Source organism: Primulina eburnea, chromosome 5, assembly GCF_022965805.1.
Source record: "Primulina eburnea isolate SZY01 chromosome 5, ASM2296580v1, whole genome shotgun sequence".
Taxonomy (NCBI): domain Eukaryota; kingdom Viridiplantae; phylum Streptophyta; class Magnoliopsida; order Lamiales; family Gesneriaceae; genus Primulina; species Primulina eburnea.
Genome location: NC_133105.1, coordinates 6,531,628 through 6,554,902, shown reverse-complemented (window position 1 = coordinate 6,554,902; position 23,275 = coordinate 6,531,628). Strand labels below are relative to the sequence as shown.

General features: G+C 34.5%; 4 protein-coding genes across 5 annotated transcripts; 1 reads left to right on the top strand and 3 right to left on the bottom strand.

Annotated features, from left to right (window-relative positions):
- Positions 1-223: 223 nt before the first annotated feature.
- LOC140831920 (uncharacterized) lies at positions 224-1,379 on the bottom strand. Its single transcript, XM_073195629.1, has 2 exons — positions 1,155-1,379; positions 224-1,069 (listed from the first exon to the last, which is right to left on the bottom strand). Exons 1-2 carry the CDS (start codon positions 1,284-1,286, stop codon positions 371-373), a joined length of 831 nt encoding a protein of 276 aa, XP_073051730.1. The 5' UTR covers positions 1,287-1,379; the 3' UTR covers positions 224-370.
- A 1,099-nt stretch (positions 1,380-2,478) lies between these two features.
- Positions 2,479-3,757, top strand: LOC140832756 (zinc finger protein ZAT10-like). The gene has a single exon (XM_073196926.1). The coding sequence runs from the start codon at positions 2,835-2,837 to the stop codon at positions 3,603-3,605; it is 771 nt and encodes a 256-aa protein (XP_073053027.1). The 5' UTR covers positions 2,479-2,834; the 3' UTR covers positions 3,606-3,757.
- Positions 3,758-5,892: 2,135 nt separating this feature from the next.
- On the bottom strand, positions 5,893-9,896 carry LOC140832755 (QWRF motif-containing protein 2-like). The gene is made up of 6 exons (XM_073196925.1): positions 8,368-9,896; positions 7,492-7,611; positions 6,935-7,051; positions 6,749-6,838; positions 6,438-6,548; positions 5,893-6,272 (listed from the first exon to the last, which is right to left on the bottom strand). The coding sequence occupies exons 1-6, from the start codon at positions 9,664-9,666 to the stop codon at positions 6,207-6,209; spliced, it is 1,803 nt and encodes a 600-aa protein (XP_073053026.1). The 5' UTR covers positions 9,667-9,896; the 3' UTR covers positions 5,893-6,206.
- A 6,078-nt stretch (positions 9,897-15,974) lies between these two features.
- LOC140831702 (uncharacterized) lies at positions 15,975-22,826 on the bottom strand. 2 transcript variants are annotated; one of them, XM_073195453.1, is made up of 4 exons: positions 22,497-22,826; positions 17,537-17,654; positions 16,778-16,839; positions 15,975-16,366 (listed from the first exon to the last, which is right to left on the bottom strand). In XM_073195453.1, the coding sequence occupies exons 2-4, from the start codon at positions 17,640-17,642 to the stop codon at positions 16,199-16,201; spliced, it is 336 nt and encodes a 111-aa protein (XP_073051554.1). In that variant the 5' UTR covers positions 17,643-17,654; positions 22,497-22,826; the 3' UTR covers positions 15,975-16,198. The 2 variants fall into 2 exon arrangements, with proteins under 2 accessions (XP_073051554.1, XP_073051553.1); XM_073195452.1 differs by having other exon boundaries at positions 15,978-16,366; positions 17,537-17,650.
- Between the last annotated feature and the right edge of the window lie 449 nt (positions 22,827-23,275).

Below are 23,275 nucleotides of genomic sequence, written 5' to 3'. Positions count from 1 at the left end.
TGTTAATAAATAATTTGTGATAAATTAGTTTTAGTATTTAAAATAGTATAAAATATGCCAAGAATATCTTAATTATGTAGTTATAATTAAATTAATTAATATTGAATACAAAGATACAAGTACAAAAAAATTTAAGATTTCAAACACTACTCTTTTGAAAATCAAAGAAAATGATACAAAATTACATAAACAAACATAAAAAATACTAAATTATTAAAATTGACATTACAATACAACATAAAATAAAATAAGATGACAACACTTAAAATCAAAGATAATGATACAACATAAACCTAAAGAAGATAATAAACAACAAACTATTAAAAATCATACCACAATACAATAAAATAAGGATGACAAGCACTTAAATTTAAAACGGAGGTAAGCTGGATCCAGATCCTCCAATGTCTCCAAAATATTTTCCATAGTCGAGACTTTCACGTGCACGTTTCCTTTCTTCCCTCTCACTCAAAATTCTTGACTGTTCGGCCCTAAAATTTTCACGCAAAGATGGATCTTGAATTGAGTTGAGATCGATTACCAAAATTTTGTTTTCTTCTTGAAACCTAGTCAAATCCAACATTTGTCGATTTTGTTCTATTTTTGTTTCATTTTGTTCCAATTTTCGTTCAGTTTGTTGCATACGTTTTATCTGTAATTCTTTGTTATGTTCACGATAAGCATTTCCAGTTTGGATTATTTCCAGAATTTTTTCTTGTCCTAATCTCATTGATTCAATTGTATGTGATATATATTCATCTTTTTTCTTTTTTAATTTTGTTTTTTTCACTCCAAGTGGCCGCTGTGACGAAGTACCACCAATATTTTCATCAGTTAAATTAATCTCAAATGGTGATAATCCAGGGGACGCTGATTTGGGGGAATCCGTTGCTTGTGTGTCCGATTGTTGAGAGTCGAAAAATTCAATACCTCTTTGAATTGTTGACCTTGAATGGTTTAACGAAGCTGCAAATTTCTCAATATCTTTCATAATAGGCCATACATGATCAAACTTAAAACCTTTCTTGAAATTAGAATCATGTTTCATTAACTCTTTCGCACGAATTATCTGTATATAAAATTAAAATTAAGATAAATAATATAAAAAACTGATAATAATATAAGTATAGATATTCTATCAAAATAAAACTCACAATATACATATCTGAAGCACCGCTTGGATGGAGTTGTTCAACTTGTTGGATGCATGCTTTTAATTTACTAATCGCCGCCAATATTAAGCCCATACGAGATTGCACAGATCTTTTGTTACGAACTTCAGTCATGTCGGGTGCTCTGGAACTGTTGTAGCTTTGCTCGACACGACTCCAAAATTGATTTCGAGATTGGTTTATGCCTATGATAGGATCTTGGGAAATGTCAAGATAAACATGACAAAGGTGTATGTTTATAAATATTTTGTGAAATAAATTATTTGTTGTTAATAAAATAATAGAGAATATTTCGAGAATATTCTTTTAATGTAGAGTTTAGAGTTGATGGGTTGGAGATGAATTTTATATTTGGTGTAAGAATTACACTATTTTAAAGTTAGTGTGACACTAAAATAGCGTAATGGGTTGGAGATGGCCTAATTCTTGAAATCCGATCCATACATAAGGATGTGTTGGAGCAAAAAGAAATAACTTATTTGAAAATTGGAAGTTTCGTATTAAAAAAAATGAAGGGTAATCTTGAAAAAGTTGTGTGCAAAACTTTAGGATGGTACGAATTCAAAAGTCAAAGTCAAATTGCAAGAAGTCAGATTTGAGAATCAAAATCGAAAATTACCTGCATTTATTATACAGAAGTGGACGAGTGAAGATATCAACTTTTGAATTTTTTTCCTTAGTTTAGCTGCTCTTAATTTGTAATCTTCATTTCAAAGAAAGTAAAAACAAAAAAAAATAGCTTCATAATTCTGATTTCTTAATATTGATATTAAGCAAAAACTAGCTTCATCTAAATCGCAAAAATAGCTTTTTTGTTGAAAACAATATCGAAACCGAACATATAATCTGAACTAGATAAAGTTTACAATTAGGACATATGTTATAACTTATAACTTTTACTACTTCAAAGAATGGACTTTTTTGTGTTTAATTTGATAATTTTGTTTCTCAAATTTTTTGCCAATTGAAAAATGGCAAGTAACTTAATTTGACCTGGGAGCAGAAGAATTTGATGCAACTTTAATTTATTGAATAATTATTTGAATATTAACCTTCAATTAGCAGTATTATTTATGCTGTCCAAATTGGATTATTCAAAGATATTGGTTCAATTCATCCAGTCAGTTGGTGTAGGTTCATGAATACAAGTACAGTAACAATCCATAGCCGACTTGATTTACTCCTTACTTTTCAATAATAAAAAGTTAGGCAACGAGCTAGATTCTGATAAATTTACCCTAAAATAAATGAAAACACACAGAATACAAGATAGAATTGGAAATGTATTAGCTAGCTATGTTGCGGCAGCCGTGTAGAAGGTTTGACTTGGACTGAGTCCGATGCTCACCCACCCCGCCGAGTACTTTATTTGCTCCCACACAACTAACCCACTTGGCCTCCCACGAGAAAATGAATATACTCAAACGTGTTCTGGAGTCTTACACTTTGGCTGCGAAGTTGAGTCATGAGTGGACCTCTTCTTTTTCCTCACACTTGTCACGCAGCTTCCTCTGTCCTTTCCACCGCTGCTACTCTTCTTCCTTATATAAAAACCCAATACTTCACACTCGTCTATCCATCGATCTATTCTTCTATTAACAAGAACTAAATTAAAAGTTTCACTTTCTTCTTGTTCTTGATCACTTGTCTTCAGTTGTAAACATGGCTCTTGAAGCTTTGAACTCGCCGACTACTCCTACACCCTCGTTTCTATATGAGAATGATCATGCCAGTTTAATGTATCTTGATTCGTGGACGAAAGGCAAGCGGTCCAAGCGTCCACGTAGCGTTGAAACTGAGGAACCCACTGAGGAAGAGTACTTGGCTCTTTGTCTTATCATGCTCGCTCGCGGCGGCGGCGGCGCCTCTGCGTCGGTGGCTTCTACCTCTGCCCCACTGGTGATGATGGATAAGAATTCACGAACTCGGACCAGAACACCACCGCCTCCAGTTGCGGTGGACTCGGCTAAGTTACTCTACAGGTGTTCTGTTTGTAACAAGGCGTTTGGATCCTACCAAGCTTTGGGTGGACACAAGGCCAGCCACCGCAAGCTTAGCGGCGGCGATGAGCACTCTACTACCTCCAACCCCACACCCACAACATCCACTACGTCTGCTACAGCTCTGAGTGGTGCCATGGGAAGCGGGAAGACCCACGAGTGCTCCATCTGTCACAGGCGCTTTCCCACAGGGCAGGCCTTGGGAGGCCACAAGCGCCGCCACTACGAAGGCAACGTTGGTGCAGGGAACAGCACGGTGACGTCTTCGGAGGGTGTGGGATCCACCGGTTCACACAGAGACTTCGACTTGAACCTGCCGGCTTTGCCGAACTTCTTGCCGGGATTTGGCTCCGGCATTGAAGAGGAGGTCGAAAGCCCACACCCTGCCAAGAAATCGCGCCTCTCGCTGGCGACAAAATTAGAAATCTTTTGAACAAAATCAAAATTAGGAAATTAATATTGGAAATTCATTGTTTTTTTATTATTTTATTTTTAAAAAATGGCTAGTGGAAATTTATTAGTGTACATGGGCTTGTAGTCTATGGTAATTATAATATTCATCATTTTAAGTGTTTTGCTCCTTTAGACGATCAAATGAAATAGGTATGGTGGTGCTCATTTTGATCATTTAATAAATTTTTTTATCAAATAATGGGTTGTTTGGATCTTAATTATGTAACTTAAATTTTTTTCGTCTTAGTTCTTTTGTTCGAAACTCTCAATCCATTTAATATTGATATTGATTCTTTCTTACTTGACTCAACGGTGTAAATATAAATATCACACGTTATCTAAAAATATATCGTTGTCAAATAATCAATATTTGTTAGATTTAGAGATTTCAAACAAAGGATCAAAATCATAATTTTTCGCCTTATAATTTATTTACTACATTCCATGTCCGTTGAAAAATATCTAATTATGTTAGTAATTACTGGACGACAATTAAAATATTTAATGTAAATAAATCATCAAATTAGATGAATAAAATAAAGAAATAGGTATACAATTGTTCAGAACTAGTAAAAATCATGCAAAAGAAGCTATCTGATTTTAAATAGATAGAATGTGTACGAAATAAATAAAATCAAAGTTTGAATGAGTGATCCGAAATAGAAACGCAAACAGAATATTATGATAGAATTTAAGAATGAATTGCTTGGAAATTCAATGTACTGTATCAATGGAAACGAAAATAGCAAATTATGATAGAATTTAAAATGAATTACTTGGAAAACCAGTGTGTGATGGAATTCAATGTTCGATAACATGTACAACCAACTCTATAACCCACTGTTATTATATAATTTTTTGAGTCAGAAACAGATATTTGTTATGATTAGATGTTGAACTCAAAAGATCATTCTAAATTTGAAAGATATAAGATAAAGTACAATTATTGAAAATAAACCACTATTATGTTACCATTAACGTGGTAAAGATTAGCAAATGATTCTGTAGAGTGTAATAATGGTCTTTACACTCTGTTTGGTAGAACGATCGAACCATGGTACTTGAGCTATCATGCGATTTAAAAGATTTAAGTTACACCATTACCACCAGCTATAACTTTTGGCAAAACGGTAAACATTCGGTTATCAGAGCCAATGTCGCGAGTTCGATTCTCTTTCATTGCAAGAAGTGCAATTATTGAGAGGGAGATTATTAGGTGCAATAATTGTCTCTGCAGCTGTTGTGTAGTTTAAAAGCTTTGAGTTTCATCATTATCATCACCTATCGTTTTTGATAAAATGATAATCACTCGATCCTACATACTCACTCGTCATAAATTTTTGTGTTAGATTCAGATATAAAATCAGTATTTACAAACTATAGAATTTTTGAAGTCCAAAAATTGGGCTGGGACAAATGGTTGGCTCTGTTCTGCTTCCCCATAATTTATTAAATTTTAAATAATGTTAGCGGTTGAATAATAGCATATCCCACTTCCTGCTTAAATACATGCACGTGTCACACTTGCATCATTCCACCATTCCGTTGGGTCATTTTTATAATTATTGTTTAACCATTACAACATGTTTATCAAAACAAATGGCGCATTATTACAGCATTGTATTAAATAAAATCGATCCATAATCGCGATGGAATAAATAGAAATTAACGAAGTAAAGAGATCCGAAAATAGGACACATGGTTTCACGCACTGGCATATGGAACTTTCTAAAGTACTCTAAAATATTCATTTGACCTGATAGTAACTGATGGGCAATCAATTTTTATACAACCACCATATAGGATACATAAGATTAAACATATCCAGTGTGCATGTTTAACTGACCGGTTCGGACAAAAACCGACCCGGAACCGGTCTGTTAAGCCCGGATCCAGATCCGGTAAAGAAGAACCGGACCCGAAACCGTGTACAATTCATAAGAAAGTGGGTTGAACCGGTTCAGCATATAAATTTTATGTACCATCATGCAATTATTTGGTATCCACTTTACAACTCCGAGACACCGAACAAATTCCTCAGGACTGTTAATTGCATAGTCCACTTTACAACCCCGAGACACCGAACAAATTCCTTAGGACTGTTGTAACTCGCATAATATAGACCACGAAAAATATGAAGGTGAACCATGCACTGCTTGACTCATGAGATGGACAGATAAACTGAAAAACAAGAATATCATATTTACTTTTTAACTTCAATTATTGTAAAGTTTGAATCAAACGTGAGAATTAAATGGGGTCCGATTATACTGCTTGCTACTTTTGATCATATCATATATGGCATTCAAGTAAGTGGCTACTTTAGAATATCTGTATGACAGAAATTTAAACTAGAAACATTTACAGGTAAAAGGACTGCTCAAGAAATTGGCCTATCAATTTTTCCCCCACAAAAATAAAACGTATCGGGGAGCTGCAAATTTCTACTAATCATGAATAAAACAGGCAGTCTCGAGCAATCTTTAACGAAAGACAACAGTATACCATACTTGTTGGCGGTGATCTCTCAAGTTAGCGCTTCGTGTGAGCAATTAAAAAGAGGTCAATCTTCACATACTTGTCAAGCTTGTCGACTACGTAAATGTTGAACTTGTAGTGCATGGGTCTTTAGGTGACAATGCATCACCTAGTATGATAACTCGTGTTAAAATGCAATAACGCTTTTCTTTCGATTGCAGTATAAAGAATAGAAGCGCATACAATGAAATTAAGTTTATGATGAGTAAAATGAGAGTTGATCTGAAAACTGATTTTGTGTTGATTGTTCAAGTGGAAGGGGATTTTTGTTCACCTGCAAGGGTATGAAGGTCGTTGATAAAAATTCTTTGCATTCCTGGAGCAAATTGTGTTCCCTTGCGCTTAGGTTAGAAAGTTCTGACACCATTGAGTTCATCTGCTCCACCTGTGGATGCAAAAGGTTGTTTCAAGGCGTTTCCAGAGAATACAGTATACAAACTTTAAAGGCAAAACATTGCCATCACAAATTACTGAAGGTACATATAAATTTCAAAAACAACACCATGTTAATAACCTTCAAAAGAAGCCTAAGCAATACACAAGGCTGCAAAGTTACTATAAACTGTTTCAAAATAAATAAATTACTTGTGATAGTGAAGGCTGTATCGAAGACGCCATTGCTTGCACAAGGTCAACAGCTGAAGCGATAGCTTCTCGCACCTTGTGAACATCTGCCTGAACATGTTGAAAATAACAACCGCAAAGTTCTATTACGATAAATTTGCCCAAGGCACCAAATTTATAGTTACTCATAGGGAAAAAACAACACACCCTCGCTCGTTCAGAAACAGGTAGAAGGATAGTGCTAGCTTCCAACGCAACTGTAGCACCAGACAATGAATTCAGGTGATCTCTATCGAACAGACACCAGTTCTTCAAATGTGGCTCCTGCCATTAACAAATTCATGAATGTGAAAACATTGTCCTGGGAAGTCAACTAATCTCGTATATATTCATGTGCAAATGCACGTGAGGTACTGGCAACCCACAACTCTTGAATACTTATCCTAAGATAAAAAGAATACACACGCGGAGGCGTTTCAAAACAATGAAAGGACTGAAAGATGATCTTTTCAACATGATCAAAATATAGTTTTACTCCAAAAAAGCATCTCATGGAAACTAATTTGCAAATGTGATGAACATTTTAACTTAGATTTAAAAAATTGTGGTTCTCAGAATTCATAGAAAGGGCAAGATGTTAAAAAACGATTTTCTCACAGAATACGACGCTCCAAAAAGAATCCGAATAGCAAATACACGTTCTAAAATCAACCAACTGAAAAAGTAGTGCTGGGACAAAGTTACAGGAAAGAAAAAAGTTTGACCTGTTCCTTAAAGATAGAATAAATCTTCAGATTATGCCTCAACAATAGTAGCTCAATTCTCTTGGACTTAACAGAGTGCCGCAATTTTGAGTTACTCACCCAAGCATTGTAAAGGTTTCTCTGGAGAAGTAAAAAAATTGGATACAAGTGAAAACAATTTTTTTTTCATAATCTAGTAAAAGAAACCAACAAGTAACAAATAAAAGCGTACAACATCTTGTGTTAGGTAAATGGGATTATGCTTGTAAAATTGATCATCAGTTAATTGTGTGAGACTATATATCATTCAACTAAAAGGTCACATGTTTGCAGACAGAGCACTTTATGAACTTGTGCACCAACAACAATCATCAAGAATAAAGTTAAATGACAACTATTTCTAAGTGCAAATGTTATTCATAGCAAAATTTAACCTGAGAGACACTTCAAATCAACTTGAAACCACAGCTCACCGACCAGCATGTCAGATACCCATAACTTTTTAAAACACCTAATGTGTACACCTCATTTGTTTCAATCCAAATTGACATCGAGCAGGACTATTAAGTTAAAAAAAAATTCATTTCATAGTTTGCATTTCACAAAATATTACTATGATTCCCTTCAACAAAATTTCCATCTTTCATTTAGTATGGTCAAATATAGAGGCAATATTTGACATTTAATACTAGACATATGTATACAATTGAAGGAAAACGGAGATTTTCTACTAAGCATTTATTAAACTGGAAATTGAAGAAACGTAGATGATTTCTTATCAAAGAGGCTGTATAAAAGACTTTGGCTTCTTTCATCAGAGACTAATTGATCACTAATTTGTTACATTAGTAACTCAATCATAATCACAAGTCAAAAAATTTGGGGACAAATGGGTACCTCTGCCGTACGTTTTTGTACTAACAGGGTGTTCTCTAGCCTTGCATTTGCTAATCGCCACTGTAACTGACGATTATACAGTAGTCTCAGCTCCTGCGCACCAGCAATTCGATTCTTCCCAGACTTCCCTCTCCCGAGATCAGTAGCAGAGTTCAACATAAATGGTGTAGTGCAGGGTTTGTCATCATTCACTAAGTTACCCATTCCACTTCTAAATCTTGTAGGACTACCCAAACCTCTGAGTAAACTACCAGTTGACGATCCCAAGCCCTTGATTGGTGATGCCGCCCTTGACCCCTCTCGAAGAGGAGACAATCCCTTACCTGCAAAAATGCCCCGAGGGGATGATACGGGACTATCATTTAGAAATTTCTTTGCAACGGTTACTTTTGAGGAACCAGCTGTTCTATTCAAAGCATTATTTGTTACAGGTGATGCAGGATCTTGTACTTCATGGCACGACATATTTGCCTCTTGCCAAAAATTTGCTGGGACAACAATCCCACGCGGCTCTCCTCTCACACGAATCCTATTCCCACTAGCCGTACCCTCCGATGAGACACTCTCACAATCTGAATTCAATGGATCAGCCACAGATTTTCTCAATTCCTTGAACCTAGCCCCCGATTCACTCAACTTCGCTCTCTCAGAACCGTAATCTAAACTCCGACTCAGAAAACTCGAATTCTCCCCACGTAATCTACCAGGCCATAGCTGCTTCGGCTTTTCACTTGGCCTCGAATTCTCTATGTCCCTCTCTCGTCCATCTCGGACAGGTGTGACTCCCGCTTTCCTCCGGTCCGGAGTACCTTTCCTCATACCGGCGGTGGTTCCCAACGAGGTCGGAGGCGGCTTCACCTTACTCGTAGGCAATGAATACGAATCGCCCTGAAAAGACACCGATAAGCTACGCCTAGACGTCATTAACATTCTCTCCGCATTAGACGGTGTAGTCACTGACGCAACCACCGGTCGCCGCCTGTCCGCAGACAGCGCCCTGTCCTTAACGGAGCTCTTCGGCGTTGCGACCGCAGATTTTCGGCTGACCATGGGAGACTGCGACCTCTTCGAAGAAATCAAGGAAGACCATGATCCTCCCGAGGTGTTGGATGAAGAAGTCGTGTTCGAGGAATTGGAAGAGTTCGAAGACGAAATCGAGAGAGACAGGTAGCGGGAGCTAACTTCGCGTCCTTTGGGACGACGCGTCGGCGCATTGTCGGAATCCGTGGGAAGCAACGGCGGCCGCTTCTCGTTCTGCGAGGAACGCAGCTTAGGATTCGATGTCACGGCAGTAACCATTATACATCGTCCGGGAGAATTTCACACCCCTTCCGAACCCTAGTTTCCACCCAAATCCAGCTGATTCTGGTGCAGGAAGCGTGTGTGCGAGGGTTGAGTAAAGAGAGAAAGTAGAGTAGGATTAACGAGTGGGTTTGGAGAGAGAGAGAGAGAGAGATCCGGGAATGTGACCGTTACGAAATCCGGCTGCGGGAGGGTGGGAGCGAGATTTGGAGCATAACTGTCGTGTACTGTGGGGAGGCAAAAAAATTGAGTGGGTCCGTCTCACGGATATTAATATATGAGATGGGTCAACTCTACTCATATTCACAATAAAAAGTAATACTTTTAGCATAAAAAAATATAATTTTTCATGAATAACCCAAATAAGAGACATGTCTCACAAATTCGAACCGTGAGACCGTCTATCACAAGTCTTTGCCAAAAATTTAATGCAAAAATTCGTGTGATACGGATTTACAGATCGTATTTGTGAGACGAATCTTTTATTTGGGTCATCCATGAAAAAGTATTACTTTTTATACTAAAAATATTATTTTTTATTGTGAATATCGGAAGCATTAACCCGTCTCACAGATTAAGATCCGTGAGACGGTCTCACGTGATACTCCACTCAAAATTTATTATAATATTTAATATATTCTAATCAAGGAAATCACAAAATCGAATTTCGAATTGTACATCAAGCTTTCGTATCTGTACATTGCAAGAACCCGTTCAAGTTACCGACTTACCGTGGAAGGTATTAAATGTTTGGCAGATTTAAATCTGAAAAAAATAGGTGTAAATGTATTTTTCAAAAATATTCAAAACAAATATTTCGAGATAAATTCACTTAATGCTATATATTTCATGATATATAATTCATTCACTGGCAAATAATTTTCACGCACCGTTCGTTTAGAATGATAGATATTTGTCGTTATACATTTGTTCACAATTAAGTTCTACAAAAAATCGGAGTTATAAACGATACGGTGACGTATAGTTTTAACTTTGAAAGAAAACATAGAAGATGATCAATGGTACATTCATTATTATTTTAATAACACCCAAAAAAGTACAAAACTTTTATTCCGATTAATAAAAAGCTAGTAGTATGGAAAATACAAAATATAGCCATTTTGATTAAAACATGAATAAAAGAGTCATAAAAAAAGTATTATATATGTTAAATTTGATTTATAAATTAAAAAAAGAACACAATTCTTGTAAGATGATGTCACGAATTCATAACATTGAAACGACTTGAACTTATCTATATCTATAGTAAAAAGTGATATATTTGATATAAAAAATACTTTTAATGGGTCGAGTCAAGTATGATATTCATCTCACAAAATTGAACTGTTCGATGATATCATAGCAATATAATTTATGTCTCTAAGTCCTAACTGCTTTGTTTTAGGAAGAAGATACATATATCAGTTCGGTTTATTAAACTCTTCGACAAATCGAGATAAATTATAGATTTTATAGTGTGACTTTAACAGAAGAGTGGATGCAAATGAAAAGTAAAAGTCAATTTTAGTCACGTATATAATAATTTTTCATTTTTAATCTTATATATTTTAAATAAATTATAGTCTTATAACTATATCAAATTATCAATATAGTCATTCTCATCTAAATTGTATGATTAAATAACTAATATCAATTTAATTTTTATAACTATGTGGGTGAAAAAATATCTGGTAGAATGAAAGTATGTTTAATAAAATAATTTCAAAAAATATATAACAATTAAATCCACCAACTAATTACATGATTTTGACGAAAATGAATAAAATTGATCATTAATATATAATTAAATGATTATAATTGATTAAAAATATCGCACATTAATATATAAGATTAAAATTCAGATTTTGAAAAAATAAAATGCGCACACATACAAATATGTATACCCTACATGAGATTCCAAAAATTATTTGAATAAATGTTGATTGTGATTTTTCTTTTCATGTATGTACTCTTTCAATATCATATATTATTTTTTTAAAATTAAAATCTGAATTTCAGGTAACATTAAAGTGTCTCCTATCTCGCTTTTCTTAGTGGCCTCCATCATTTCCTTCCAAAAATTCACATCCAAGTTTATATAAACACATACAAGATTGCATCTCTCTCTTCGTTTAATTAATCTACAGACTTTCCCCCGATATCAATGATACCGGAATTAGTAGATGAACGGTTTATTTCATTCTATTAATGTGTGAGAACCCGAATTTCCAGCAGCTAGCATTATTCAGTAGCAATGGAAAATTTCAGTAGAAGCTAACAATTCCAGCAGCAATCAATAATTCAGAAGATGATATTTTTCCAGCAGACACAATTCCAGCATATAGAATCCAGCAGCAGAAGAATTCAGCAGCGCAAGATTCCAGCAGACAGTTACTGATTCAGCTTAGACTTGTAACTGAAGCATTAACATGGAATAAAGGCTGTTAATGGCAGATTATGACCATTAATTGAGAGTCTAACAGTCAGAAACATTGCCTATAAATATCACCCTCAAACAGCTGAATTGGTTTACCAAAATCTTGAGTTGTCACTTGAAATATTTGAGCTAAGAAAGTGCTGATTTTCGAGCAGCAGAAACCAGTAGCAAGAACAAGCAGACTTCAGATTTCAACCGAAATACTGTTAGCAAATTAGTGTAAGTGGGCTTATGTATAAATATCTTGAAATCCGTTTGATAATTCTGTTTTAAAGTTCAGTTTCTGTATGATTTCTGATATATGATTTTGAAGCACTGAAACTCCCTAGTGAACTAATGGTAGGAATATATATTCTGAACATTTCTGAATTCTGATTCTGATTCTGGCCTCATCCCTTAGAGGAGAGAACATATAGGGGACTGATATCAGTTTAGCCATGAAATTCACTAACATGTTCAGTGCTTACTAATTCTGAATTCTGTTCTGAAACCTGTAAATTCTGAATTCTGATTTCTGTTATGAAATACGAGTTTTCAGTATATTATTGTATTTCTGTTTCTGTTGAAAACGATTTCGAAAACTGGGAGTTATTCCCGCCCCTGCTTACTGAGTGACAATCATATCACTCACCCACCAAAACCATCTCAGATAAGAACGAGGAAGAGTCGATAGAAGAAGAGGAGCAACGTCAGTTTTGGGGCTGGTGATGAAGATCATTGTTCTTAGTTCTGATTTATGTTTTATATTCCGCTGCATCTGTTCAGACATTGTAATTTTATGGTTTTACATTTCCGCTGTAAAACATTTATCCTTGAGTTGTAACAGACAACGATTATTATGAATAAAAGATTGGTTTTCTGAAATTCTGTACTTCTGAGGCTTGTTGTTTTCGAATGAATATTTGAGAGCAACGCCGGTGTCAACTAACCCCCGTCCCGGGGCGTGACAATTAATGTGGACATTGTGCCTATGAGAAAATGTATGACCAAGATTTGCCTATATATATAAGACCAATTTTTTTTTTGAAATTGTATGTGTGACAAGATCTTACCCGTTGAAATGAAGTGAAGATAGTGCTCACATAAGTAGGATCTCATCTACGTGGATGAACGATCAACGGTAAGAAGTTAGATTTTTTTTATTAACATCGTTTTTAAGAGAGTTTGTTGTACATAATTAAACTTGCTTGCCTAGTGTAGTTTATCTGACTAACATGATTTGCTGCTTAACATCGAGCATGCAACAGACCATTTCTGTCAACAATGGATCCCTCTTTCTAGGATTTTGTCTAGTTCAATTTTTTTTTTTTTAATCTAAGGCCAAAACGATAGATTTTAGATTTGATGAACGTTGCTAAACCGAACTATCCTCCGATTATACATGTATGTATATATATGTATGTATGCATGTATATCTATATTATCTATACTTCTATACTATCTATACTATTTTATTAAGTTTGAGACACTTCTTTGATGTCATGGTCTGTTTTAATAATTATATATATTAATAAAATGTTAAAATTTTAATGGAAGTTATATGTAGTTTAACTGATATAGTCATGGTCTCTTAGGGTTTAGGTTATAGGTTCAATTCTTATTAAGGCCATTTTTTTATTTTTTTATTTTTCAATTTATTTTTTAATTTATATATCAAAATTATAATATAGTCATTCACTATTTTTTATAATTATATTTTGATTCTCATTTAAATATAAATCAAATGAATTATAAAAAATATTCTACAAGCACGTAACGTGTGTGTCGGTACACTAATATACATAAAGTCTAGAACAAAGGCTAAAATTTGTTAGGTGTATAGTTATCAATAGTCATTAAACATTTGAATAAAGCGACTAACTAAAGAAGGGAAGCGTTATTACGAAGAAACAACTCAAGTAATGTATGATATTATGATATTATGCAATGATTTTGTCTAAACGCAAAGCAAATAAATATTTCAACTTATCCCCTCAGCAAATAAAGAAAATAATACAATAGTTAAGACACATTATTACCATCTATCTAGCTACCTATATACCTATATATATATATATATATATATATATATATATATATATATATATATATATATATATATATATATATATATATGTATTCGATACCACATCATCCAAAGGAAAGATAAAGATGGGTACGGCATTTGGCACACAAATTATTGTTAAAGTTTGTAATATGAATCGGATTTGACATAAAGATTGTAAATTAAATGACAAGAAGAGTGAAAATAAAAAAATGCTCGTTATGAAATAAAAAATGTAATTTTCTTAATATATGCAAAATGATATATATCAAAGTTTGTGACACAATTGATGGATCAATTTTATTTTTGAGTTTATATGTAAATAATTATGTGTTGCGAGTTGTTTATTAAGCTAAATTCAAAATAAAATAATCAACTAATGTTTCAGGTTATTGGGTTTTAATGTATTAAAATAGGTTGCAAGCTTTTAATTTGTAGTGACATAAGTGTAATTTTGTTTTTTTATAATTTAAAACAAAAATATCAGAAAATAATGATAGATATTATTTCTATATGAGTCATGGTTATTAGATCATGTGCAATCATATTCTCTAGTATATTTCATTAAGAAAATAGTTTAGAAGAGAAAACTAAAAGATTTTCTCAAAGAAAAGATTGTGTACGTACACAACACAGTTCTAAAAAATTTAGGATCATGACTTCATATACACTTCTACTTAAATTTTCAGTTAAACATTTAACGATTTAACACGTTGAATGATATAGTTTATGGGGGAACTATTGAAAGTGGACCGAAAAACTCGCGTGATGGCATATATGGTGCAATTATGAAAAAGAATCGCATATACATATTCCATTGACAAAATGCAAGAAATAGAACCTCCACTTTCCAGCATAAAAGAGAAACAAATCACATGCCAAAAACCCCTTTTAATTAATAGTGCTGCTCTTCACTCATTCTTGTAATTTGGTTAGATTTTCAGGAGTTGAGTTTAACGCTTTGAAACTCGTGACTAAGAATAATAGAATATTGCCTCACGGAAAATTTTTAAGGAATAAAGAAGAAAAAAAACCCTTGGCAGAAGAGATCAATGAGTTTGAACAAAATGTATATACGAGTGAATATTCGGATAATTTATGTACTATCTTTGGAAAAGCTATAAGCTAGCTAATGATAATATATTGGTGACTCATATTCAGCATTTCCATTTAAAAATGATTAAACTTGACGAAAATAAAAGGAGTGAGTCTTATGTGAGACCGTCTCACGGATCATAATCCGTGAGACGGGTCAACCCTACCTATATTCACAATAAAAAGTAATACACTTAGCATAAAAAGTAATACTTTTTAATGGGTGATCCAAATAAAAGATCCGTCTCACAAATACGACCCGTGAGACCGTCTCACACAAGTTTTTGTCAAATAAAAGATACAAATGTATAATTTTTTCTTATTCCTTATATAGAATATATTATCAGATATACAAAAATATATGTAGATCATACTTATAGTTTGTTTTATAATATTCATTCATTCTGAATTGGTAAATACAGCACATAAAATTAATTTCTTTCCCCTTGTTTATGATATCATGGGATAAAATTAGTTTTGCTCTTGAGATGAAATGATAAAAAAATGATAAAAAATGTATGATATGAATATAATATATTGAAAGATATATAACCAAACATTAGATAAACAAGGACGTAAAATTTGATGCTAAATGTGGAGCCTGATTAAAGAACACATGTATGACTTGCAATCAAAGGAAGGAAACTTGTTTAGAAGTTCAAGAAGGAACGTGATTTAATATTATCCAAATAACTTGAAAAAATTGGACAGTGTTCATTCTATTTTTAAGATAGTGTTCATATACTGGGTAATCCTATCGAATTTCTCGAGTGGGATAATTAGCTACTTCGATAGATCCAAATCTCTAGCGTTCGATCAGCAAGTTACGATCCAAGAAAATACTGTAATTAAGCATTATAATAATTACACATATAATACGTATAAGAGAATACTACATCATAATTTATCTCAACCAAGTTTTCATGAAACCGCGATACAGATTCCGTTACAATTTAATTTCGACGGGTAGGAGGAGGCGGAGAAGATCTCGGGATGTATGGCATCAAAGGCGTTCCGTGCTGTATCGGTCCTGGCCTAATGGAGGCGATTGAACTCGGAACCGGATCAATAAGGCCATAGTCATTCAAGCTAACTCGCCCGGTAGAGGGAGCCATTTCTTCCTGCACAATTAGGCAGGCTTGGTTCATTTACTTTAGCTAACACAAATTTGTTTTTAATATATACTTATATTTATTTACATTTAAAACGTTGAATTAGTGGTAGAAAATCATCTGTCAAAACAATCAATTTTTTCTATTAATTTAATTTGTAAGTGGGTCCAAACGATATCATAACGAAAGATATCCAAACTTTGTTGGAATCAGACATGTTTTTTTCTATTCAACATATACGAAGAACAATGAATCGTGCGGCACATCAACTAGGTCGCAATGTTTTTTTTTTTCATCAAAGTTGAGTAGTGTAAGTTGTATCGATGACTTTCCTTCTTGGCTTAGCAGTATTGTAAGTCAAGATTTTATGCATATATGTTTGCCTTAAAAAAACAACAAAAAAAGATCGAGCAAGTGTACCTTGAGTTTTCTGCTTTTTACAGTCGAGGCCATCGCAGGCTTGTTGGTTATGGAGGCCATACCTGCATTAATTAATAAATATAAGGTAAAATATTTTAATTTTACAATAATACGTGCTCCACATTGTAATTGCATGTAGCTACAATATGGGTTGTAATAATTTTTTAATATATACTTTTTTTATATAATAATATATCGATTATACAAATATTGACTTTTAAAATGATGGGTAGACTCGTCTTCTGAAAGTTTTTAGAACATAGGTCAGGGCGTCTTTTTCTCCTATACATAAATGTTTAAAATTAATGTACTAAAATGTAATGTAATTAAAAAAAATTATTCTAACCATAAGTTTAAAACATTTTCATATAAAAGATCGCATGAAAAATGAAGAAGAAAATTGTATTTTTAGTTTTGTATATTTATCTTTTTATGATTTTTACAGTTTGTGTCATCAAATTTTCAAGATCAATCCGCTATCTTCCATTTTTTTTTTTGAAATTTTAGGGCTAAGGTGATACCAATACGAGATTGATATGTAATTATATGTATATTATGTGTGTATTACAACATTAACACTATCAAAAAAAAAATACTAAAAATTTAAAAATATAAAACTAAAACTTATATGTGATAACATTAATATCAAAATCCAAATAAACTCACATATAACACCCAAAATACAATTTTTTTTACAATATAACTCCCAAAATACAATGTAACTACAAAATTTTGCCGTAAATTAAGAATTATGTTTACCGCGAGTACTTGAGGAGGTGCTTCCATTGCTGGAGTAGCCAAGATAAACGCAAGCGGCCGTCCCAATCACCATCAAGAACAAAAACAAGAATCCAAACCCCTTCATTGTTTTGGCTAACTTCTCAAAGTGTTAGAAGTAGACTTTTATTAGTTTTATTAGCTTGACTTGTCTTTCCACACATACAGTATAAATAGCTTCACTTGTTTTGTTTTGTTCTCAATCAGTTCAGTTTGTATTCTTCAGTTCAGAGCTTGAACTCCGTTTTTTCTTTCAATGAAGTCAATTTCATTTCTCTAATATGGTATCAGAGCAATAACCAAAAGTTTCGATCGATTTTTTTTCGATCGCTCCTTTTTTTCCTTTAATCTTCAGCTCGCTTTTGCATCATCTGCTTCTCTTCTCGATTCGTTCAATTTTTGACGATGGTGAAAGGCGGTGGTCAAGCGATCAACAACAATGCCAATTCCGCTTCCGTCAATCGCATTTTTGCTGAAGATTCAAGCAATCCTTATTTCCTGCAGAATGGTGATCATCCAGGACTTGTTCTAGTTTCTCATCCGCTTTCAGGCTCCAATTACAACACCTGGAGCAGAGCTATTGTCATGGCGTTGACAGCTAAAAACAAATTAGGTTTTGTGGATAATTCTATAGCTCGTCCTTCTCCTGATGATTTGCTATACGGAGCTTGGAATCGATGTAACAGCATGGTAACCTCTTGGATTTTAAATGCTGTTGTTCGAGAAATTGCTGATAGCTTAATGTACATGTCAACTTGCCATGAGGTCTGGGTTGATTTGCGCGATCGTTTCCAACAAAGCAATGCTCCAAGGATTTATCAGATTAAAAAGCTGCTTAGTGCACTTAGTCAAGGATCTTTGAGCGTCAGTTCGTATTACACAAAATTACGAACGCTTTGGGATGAATTGAAAGACTACCAACCTGTTTCTGTCTGTCACTGTGGTTCCATGCGAGATTGGGTGAATTATCATAATCAGGATTGTGTAATGCAATTTCTCATGGGGCTAAATGAATCTTATTCTCAGATACGTGCACAAATATTGTTGGTAGATCCTCTTCCTGTTATTGCTAAAGTGTTTTCTCTTGTAGTCCAAGAGGAAAGGCAGAGATCTATTACAACTGGAAATATTGATACTTCCTTTGTCCCAAGCACATCAGCTGCTGTAGGCAATACTTCCTTTGTCCCAAGCACATCAGCTGCTGTAGGCAATACCAAGAAATTTTTGAATTTCAAAGGCAAAGGCGATAAGGTTTGTTCTCATTGCAACTACACTAAACATACTGTTGATAAGTGTTACAAATTACATGGTTTTCCTCCTGGTCATCCTAAGTTTGGGATAAAGCTACCTTTTGGCAAAGCACCAGCACAATCATGTCAGACTTATGCTCCTCCAGAACTTGCTTCCACTGTTTCTGTTGATTCCCTCACACATGGACAGTGTAATCAACTCATTGAGTTTTTAAGCTCGAAGATTCAGAATTTGAGTAACTCCACTTTGGAACAACAACAGCAAGAACCCTCAGTGTTCTGCTTCAATGGTATTCTTCCTACCATTCAACGTTTTGATTGGGTAATAGATACAGGAGCCACACATCATATCTGTTGCTCAATGTCTCTCTTTACCACAATTAGACAGATCAATTCCAAAGTGACCCTTCCAAATAATTTCTCAATCAATGTCACTCATGTTGGCTCGGTTCAATTAACCAAAGAACTGGTCCTTCATGATGTCCTATACGTACCACAATTTAAATTCAATTTGCTTTCCATCACTTCTCTTACTAATTCTTTCTCATGTTCTGTTTGTTTTTTTTCTAATATTTGCAAAATTCAGGATACAAATCAGTCCAAGATGATTGGGATGGGTAGGCGTATTGGAAATCTTTATGTGCTGAGCAAGTTTGGAAAAGCTTCATCTCCGGCCGTTTGTAATACCAATACTTCTGTTGATCTTTCCCATTTATGGCATTTTCGTATGGGGCATCCTTCTTTTGTTAAACTTTCTGTCTTGAATAAATACTTGGGTTCTACTTTTGTCAAACAGAATCATGTACCTTGTTCTATTTGCCATTTATCAAAACAGAAGCGTTTGTCTTTTACTTCTCAACCTACTGTGTGTAACATGTCTTTTGAACTCTTACATATTGACATTTGGGGTCCTTTTAGTTCAATTTCAGTTGAGGGATATAAATATTTCGTAACCATAGTAGATGATCATTCTCGTTTCACTTGGGCATACATGTTGAAAGCCAAAAGCGATGTCCAACATATTTTTCCCGTTTTTTATCAAATGATATCTACTCAGTTTAGTGCCAACATTAAAGGAGTTCGGAGTGATAATGCTCCAGAACTCAACTTCACTGAATTTTTCCTTCAAAAAGGGATTGTTCATTATCATTCTTGTGTTGAAAGGCCTCAACAAAACTCCGTTGTTGAACGTAAGCATCAACACATTTTGAATGTGGCTCGTGCACTTCTCTTTCAATCCAACATTCCATTGATTTATTGGCCTGATTGTATTCTCACTTCCATTTACTTGATAAATAGAACTCCATCAGTGTTACTTCACAACAGGTCACCTTTTGAGTTGCTGCATAACAAGCTGCCTTCTTATTCACATTTGAGAGTTTTTGGGTGTTTAGCCTATGCTTCCACGCTTGTCTCTGCTCGTGACAAATTTTCATCTCGAGCCATCAAATCTGTTTTCCTCGGATATCCTACTGGTTACAAAGGGTATAAATTGTTAAATATGGAAACAAATGAGATATTCATTTCACGAGATGTTATGTTTCATGAACATATTTTTCCTTTCAAAGACATTCCGTCTTCAAGTATTTCTTCTGATATTTTTTCTGATAGTGTTGTTCCAACAAATGATCCCCCATCACCTATTCCAGAAAACTTACAGCAACATACTCGATCCAATCGCCTGACTCGTGCTCCACATCATCTTCGTGACTACCACTGTTTTACAGTTACATCTGATCCTTCCTGCACATCCACATATCCGTTGTCCTCATATCTTACTTCTCATCGACTTTCACCTACATTTTCTGCTCTCGTCAACAATATATCTTCCATCATTGAACCAGAACATTATTCTCAAGCTGTTGTCCTTCCTGAGTGGAGACAAGCAATGGCAGATGAACTCAATGCTTTAGAGGCGAATAACACTTGGTCAATTGTTTCCCTGCCACACGGCAAATCTTTGATTGGTTGCCGTTGGGTTTACAAGGCTAAATTTTCTGCTGATGGTTCTTTACAACGTTATAAGGCTCGTCTTGTTGCCAAAGGGTACACCCAAACGGAAGGCATTGATTATCTTGAAACATTCTCACCGGTGGCTAAACTAGTAACTGTTAAGGTTTTATTGGCCTTAGCTGCTGCTCGTGGTTGGTTTCTCATTCAACTTGATGTTAACAACGCTTTTCTACATGGTGATCTATTGGAAGAGGTTTACATGTCTCTGCCCCAAGGGTATTGCAGAGAGGGGGAGAAATTGCCTCCAAATGCGGCGTGTAAACTACATAAATCCATTTATGGCTTAAAACAAGCTTCTCGTCAATGGTTTGCAAAATTTTCTGCCGCATTGTTAGACATAGGTTTCTCTAAGTCTCATGCTGATAACTCTTTGTTTCTACGGACAAGAGGTAGTGTTTTTGTTGCTTTATTGGTTTATGTTGACGACATTGTTATTGCCACTAACTCTGAAAATGAGGCAAATGATTTAAAGACACATCTTGACAGCAAGTTTCGGTTGAAGGACTTGGGCGAGTTGAAATATTTCTTAGGTATAGAGGTGGCTAGATCACAGTATGGTATTTCGATTTGTCAACGAAATTATGCCTTAAAACTTCTTACAGAATCTGGTCTTCTTGGCTGCAAGCCGAGGTCTACACCTATGGATGCCAACACTAAACTTTCTCTTGATGATGGGGAGTTGGTTTCCAATCCTACTGCATATAGACGATTGATTGGACGTCTGTTATATCTCACAATCACCCGCCCTGACTTGACTTATGTAGTGAACAAGCTAAGTCAGTATGTTTCTAAACCATGCATGTCTCACATGGAAGCAGCTTTGAATGTTTTGAGATATATAAAAGGAACCATTGGACAAGGCTTGGTATATAAAAATACTTCTGATTTGAAGCTTAAATTCTTCTCAGATGCAGATTGGGGTTCTTGTATTGACACGAGACGATCAGTCACGGGTTTTTGTGTATTTCTTGGTGAGTCTATGGTGTCTTGGAGGTCAAAGAAGCAACAAACAGTCTCCAGGTCTTCTGCTGAGGCCGAATATAGGGCTATGGCAGCAGCAACTTGTGAAGTTATGTGGCTTAGAACATTGCTCAAAGATCTGCAGGTTAAAGTTGATGAACCATCAGTACTGTTTTGTGATAGTCAAGCTGCCATACACATTGGTTCCAATCCGGTCTTTCATGAACGCACCAAGCACATTGACATTGATTGTCACATTGTGCGTGAGCAAGTGATGACAGGAGCCATCAAATTGATGCATGTTTCTTCAGAATCACAGTTGGCAGACTTGTTCACAAAGTCTTTGTTTTGCTCACGTCTTAAAGAGCTTCTAGTCAAGATGGGAGTACACAACATTCACTCACATCTTGAGGGGGAGTGTTAGAAGTAGACTTTTATTAGTTTTATTAGCTTGACTTGTCTTTCCACACATACAGTATAAATAGCTTCACTTGTTTTGTTTTGTTCTCAATCAGTTCAGTTTGTATTCTTCAGTTCAGAGCTTGAACTCCGTTTTTTCTTTCAATGAAGTCAATTTCATTTCTCTAATACAAAGAACCCACAGATCAGAAAAACGACAGCCCTTTTACAGAACTTTCAAAGAAAAACGATGTGTGTGTGTGTATATATATATATATATATATATAGAGAGAGATATATATATATATAAATAGACGAACTTAGTCTTGTTCAAACAGAGTAGCAATGAATTCGTCATCTTCCTTAGAGTCTCGACCCCATAAAATCCGCACCGGCAAGAAGGAAAAATGGCCGACTGCCCATTCCCAGTTATGTATATTTTTAATAATCAATCAAGTATAATAACAGCAAGGATAGAAGAAGGTTTTGACACGTAAAAAAATTTGAGTAAGTTCATGCATTTAAGTTTTTGTTTATTTGCTGCAGAAATTGTAAGAGGAATGAATGCTGTGGTGCAGATGCGGTGGAATTCGAGCCCTTTTGCAGGATTCAAATGAGCCTCATTAAACACTTAACTTTGCTACAATTTGTTTAATATTCGAAATATATGTATATATGCATGTATATATTACTAGATGATATCAGTTTTAGAGTGAAATTATTACATATATTTCGAATATTAAACAATTATTGTAGCAAAGTTAAGTGTTTATTGAGGCTCATTTGAATCCTGCAAAAGGGCTCGAATTCCACCGCATCTGCATATATGTATATATATATATATATATAGATTAGATATAGGCATAGTTTGGTACACATAATAGGATAAACATGTGATATATAATATAAGGATAAGTTAAGGATAAATAAGATGTAGGATATTATATTTAATATTTGGTATAATTTTAATAAAAGTGATTAGATTTATATATTATATTGTAATGACAAAATTAACCTTATCATAATAAATTTTATAATTTCAAAATTGTTGCTTGAGTTCATATTTTTTATTTGTTCATGTGTCGATAGTACTTACATG

Excerpts from the sequence above, each read along its gene's own strand:
- LOC140831702 (XM_073195453.1), bottom strand. The coding sequence starts at position 17,642 with ATGAAGGGGTTTGGATTCTTGTTTTTGTTCTTGATGGTGATTGGGACG. Across the intron at positions 16,840-17,536 it reads CACCTCCTCAAGTACTCGCG|GTATGGCCTCCATAACCAAC; the intron begins GTAAACATAATT and ends TAATTAATGCAG. Across the intron at positions 16,367-16,777 it reads TAAAAAGCAGAAAACTCAAG|GAAGAAATGGCTCCCTCTAC; the intron begins GTACACTTGCTC and ends CTAATTGTGCAG.
- LOC140831920 (XM_073195629.1), bottom strand. The coding sequence starts at position 1,286 with ATGACTGAAGTTCGTAACAAAAGATCTGTGCAATCTCGTATGGGCTTA. Across the intron at positions 1,070-1,154 it reads GTGCTTCAGATATGTATATT|ATAATTCGTGCGAAAGAGTT; the intron begins GTGAGTTTTATT and ends TTTTATATACAG.
- LOC140832755 (XM_073196925.1), bottom strand. The coding sequence starts at position 9,666 with ATGGTTACTGCCGTGACATCGAATCCTAAGCTGCGTTCCTCGCAGAAC. Across the intron at positions 7,612-8,367 it reads TACAAAAACGTACGGCAGAG|AGAAACCTTTACAATGCTTG; the intron begins GTACCCATTTGT and ends TTACTTCTCCAG. Across the intron at positions 6,549-6,748 it reads TACAGCCTTCACTATCACAA|GTGGAGCAGATGAACTCAAT; the intron begins GTAATTTATTTA and ends TTGCATCCACAG.
- LOC140832756 (XM_073196926.1), top strand. The coding sequence starts at position 2,835 with ATGGCTCTTGAAGCTTTGAACTCGCCGACTACTCCTACACCCTCGTTT.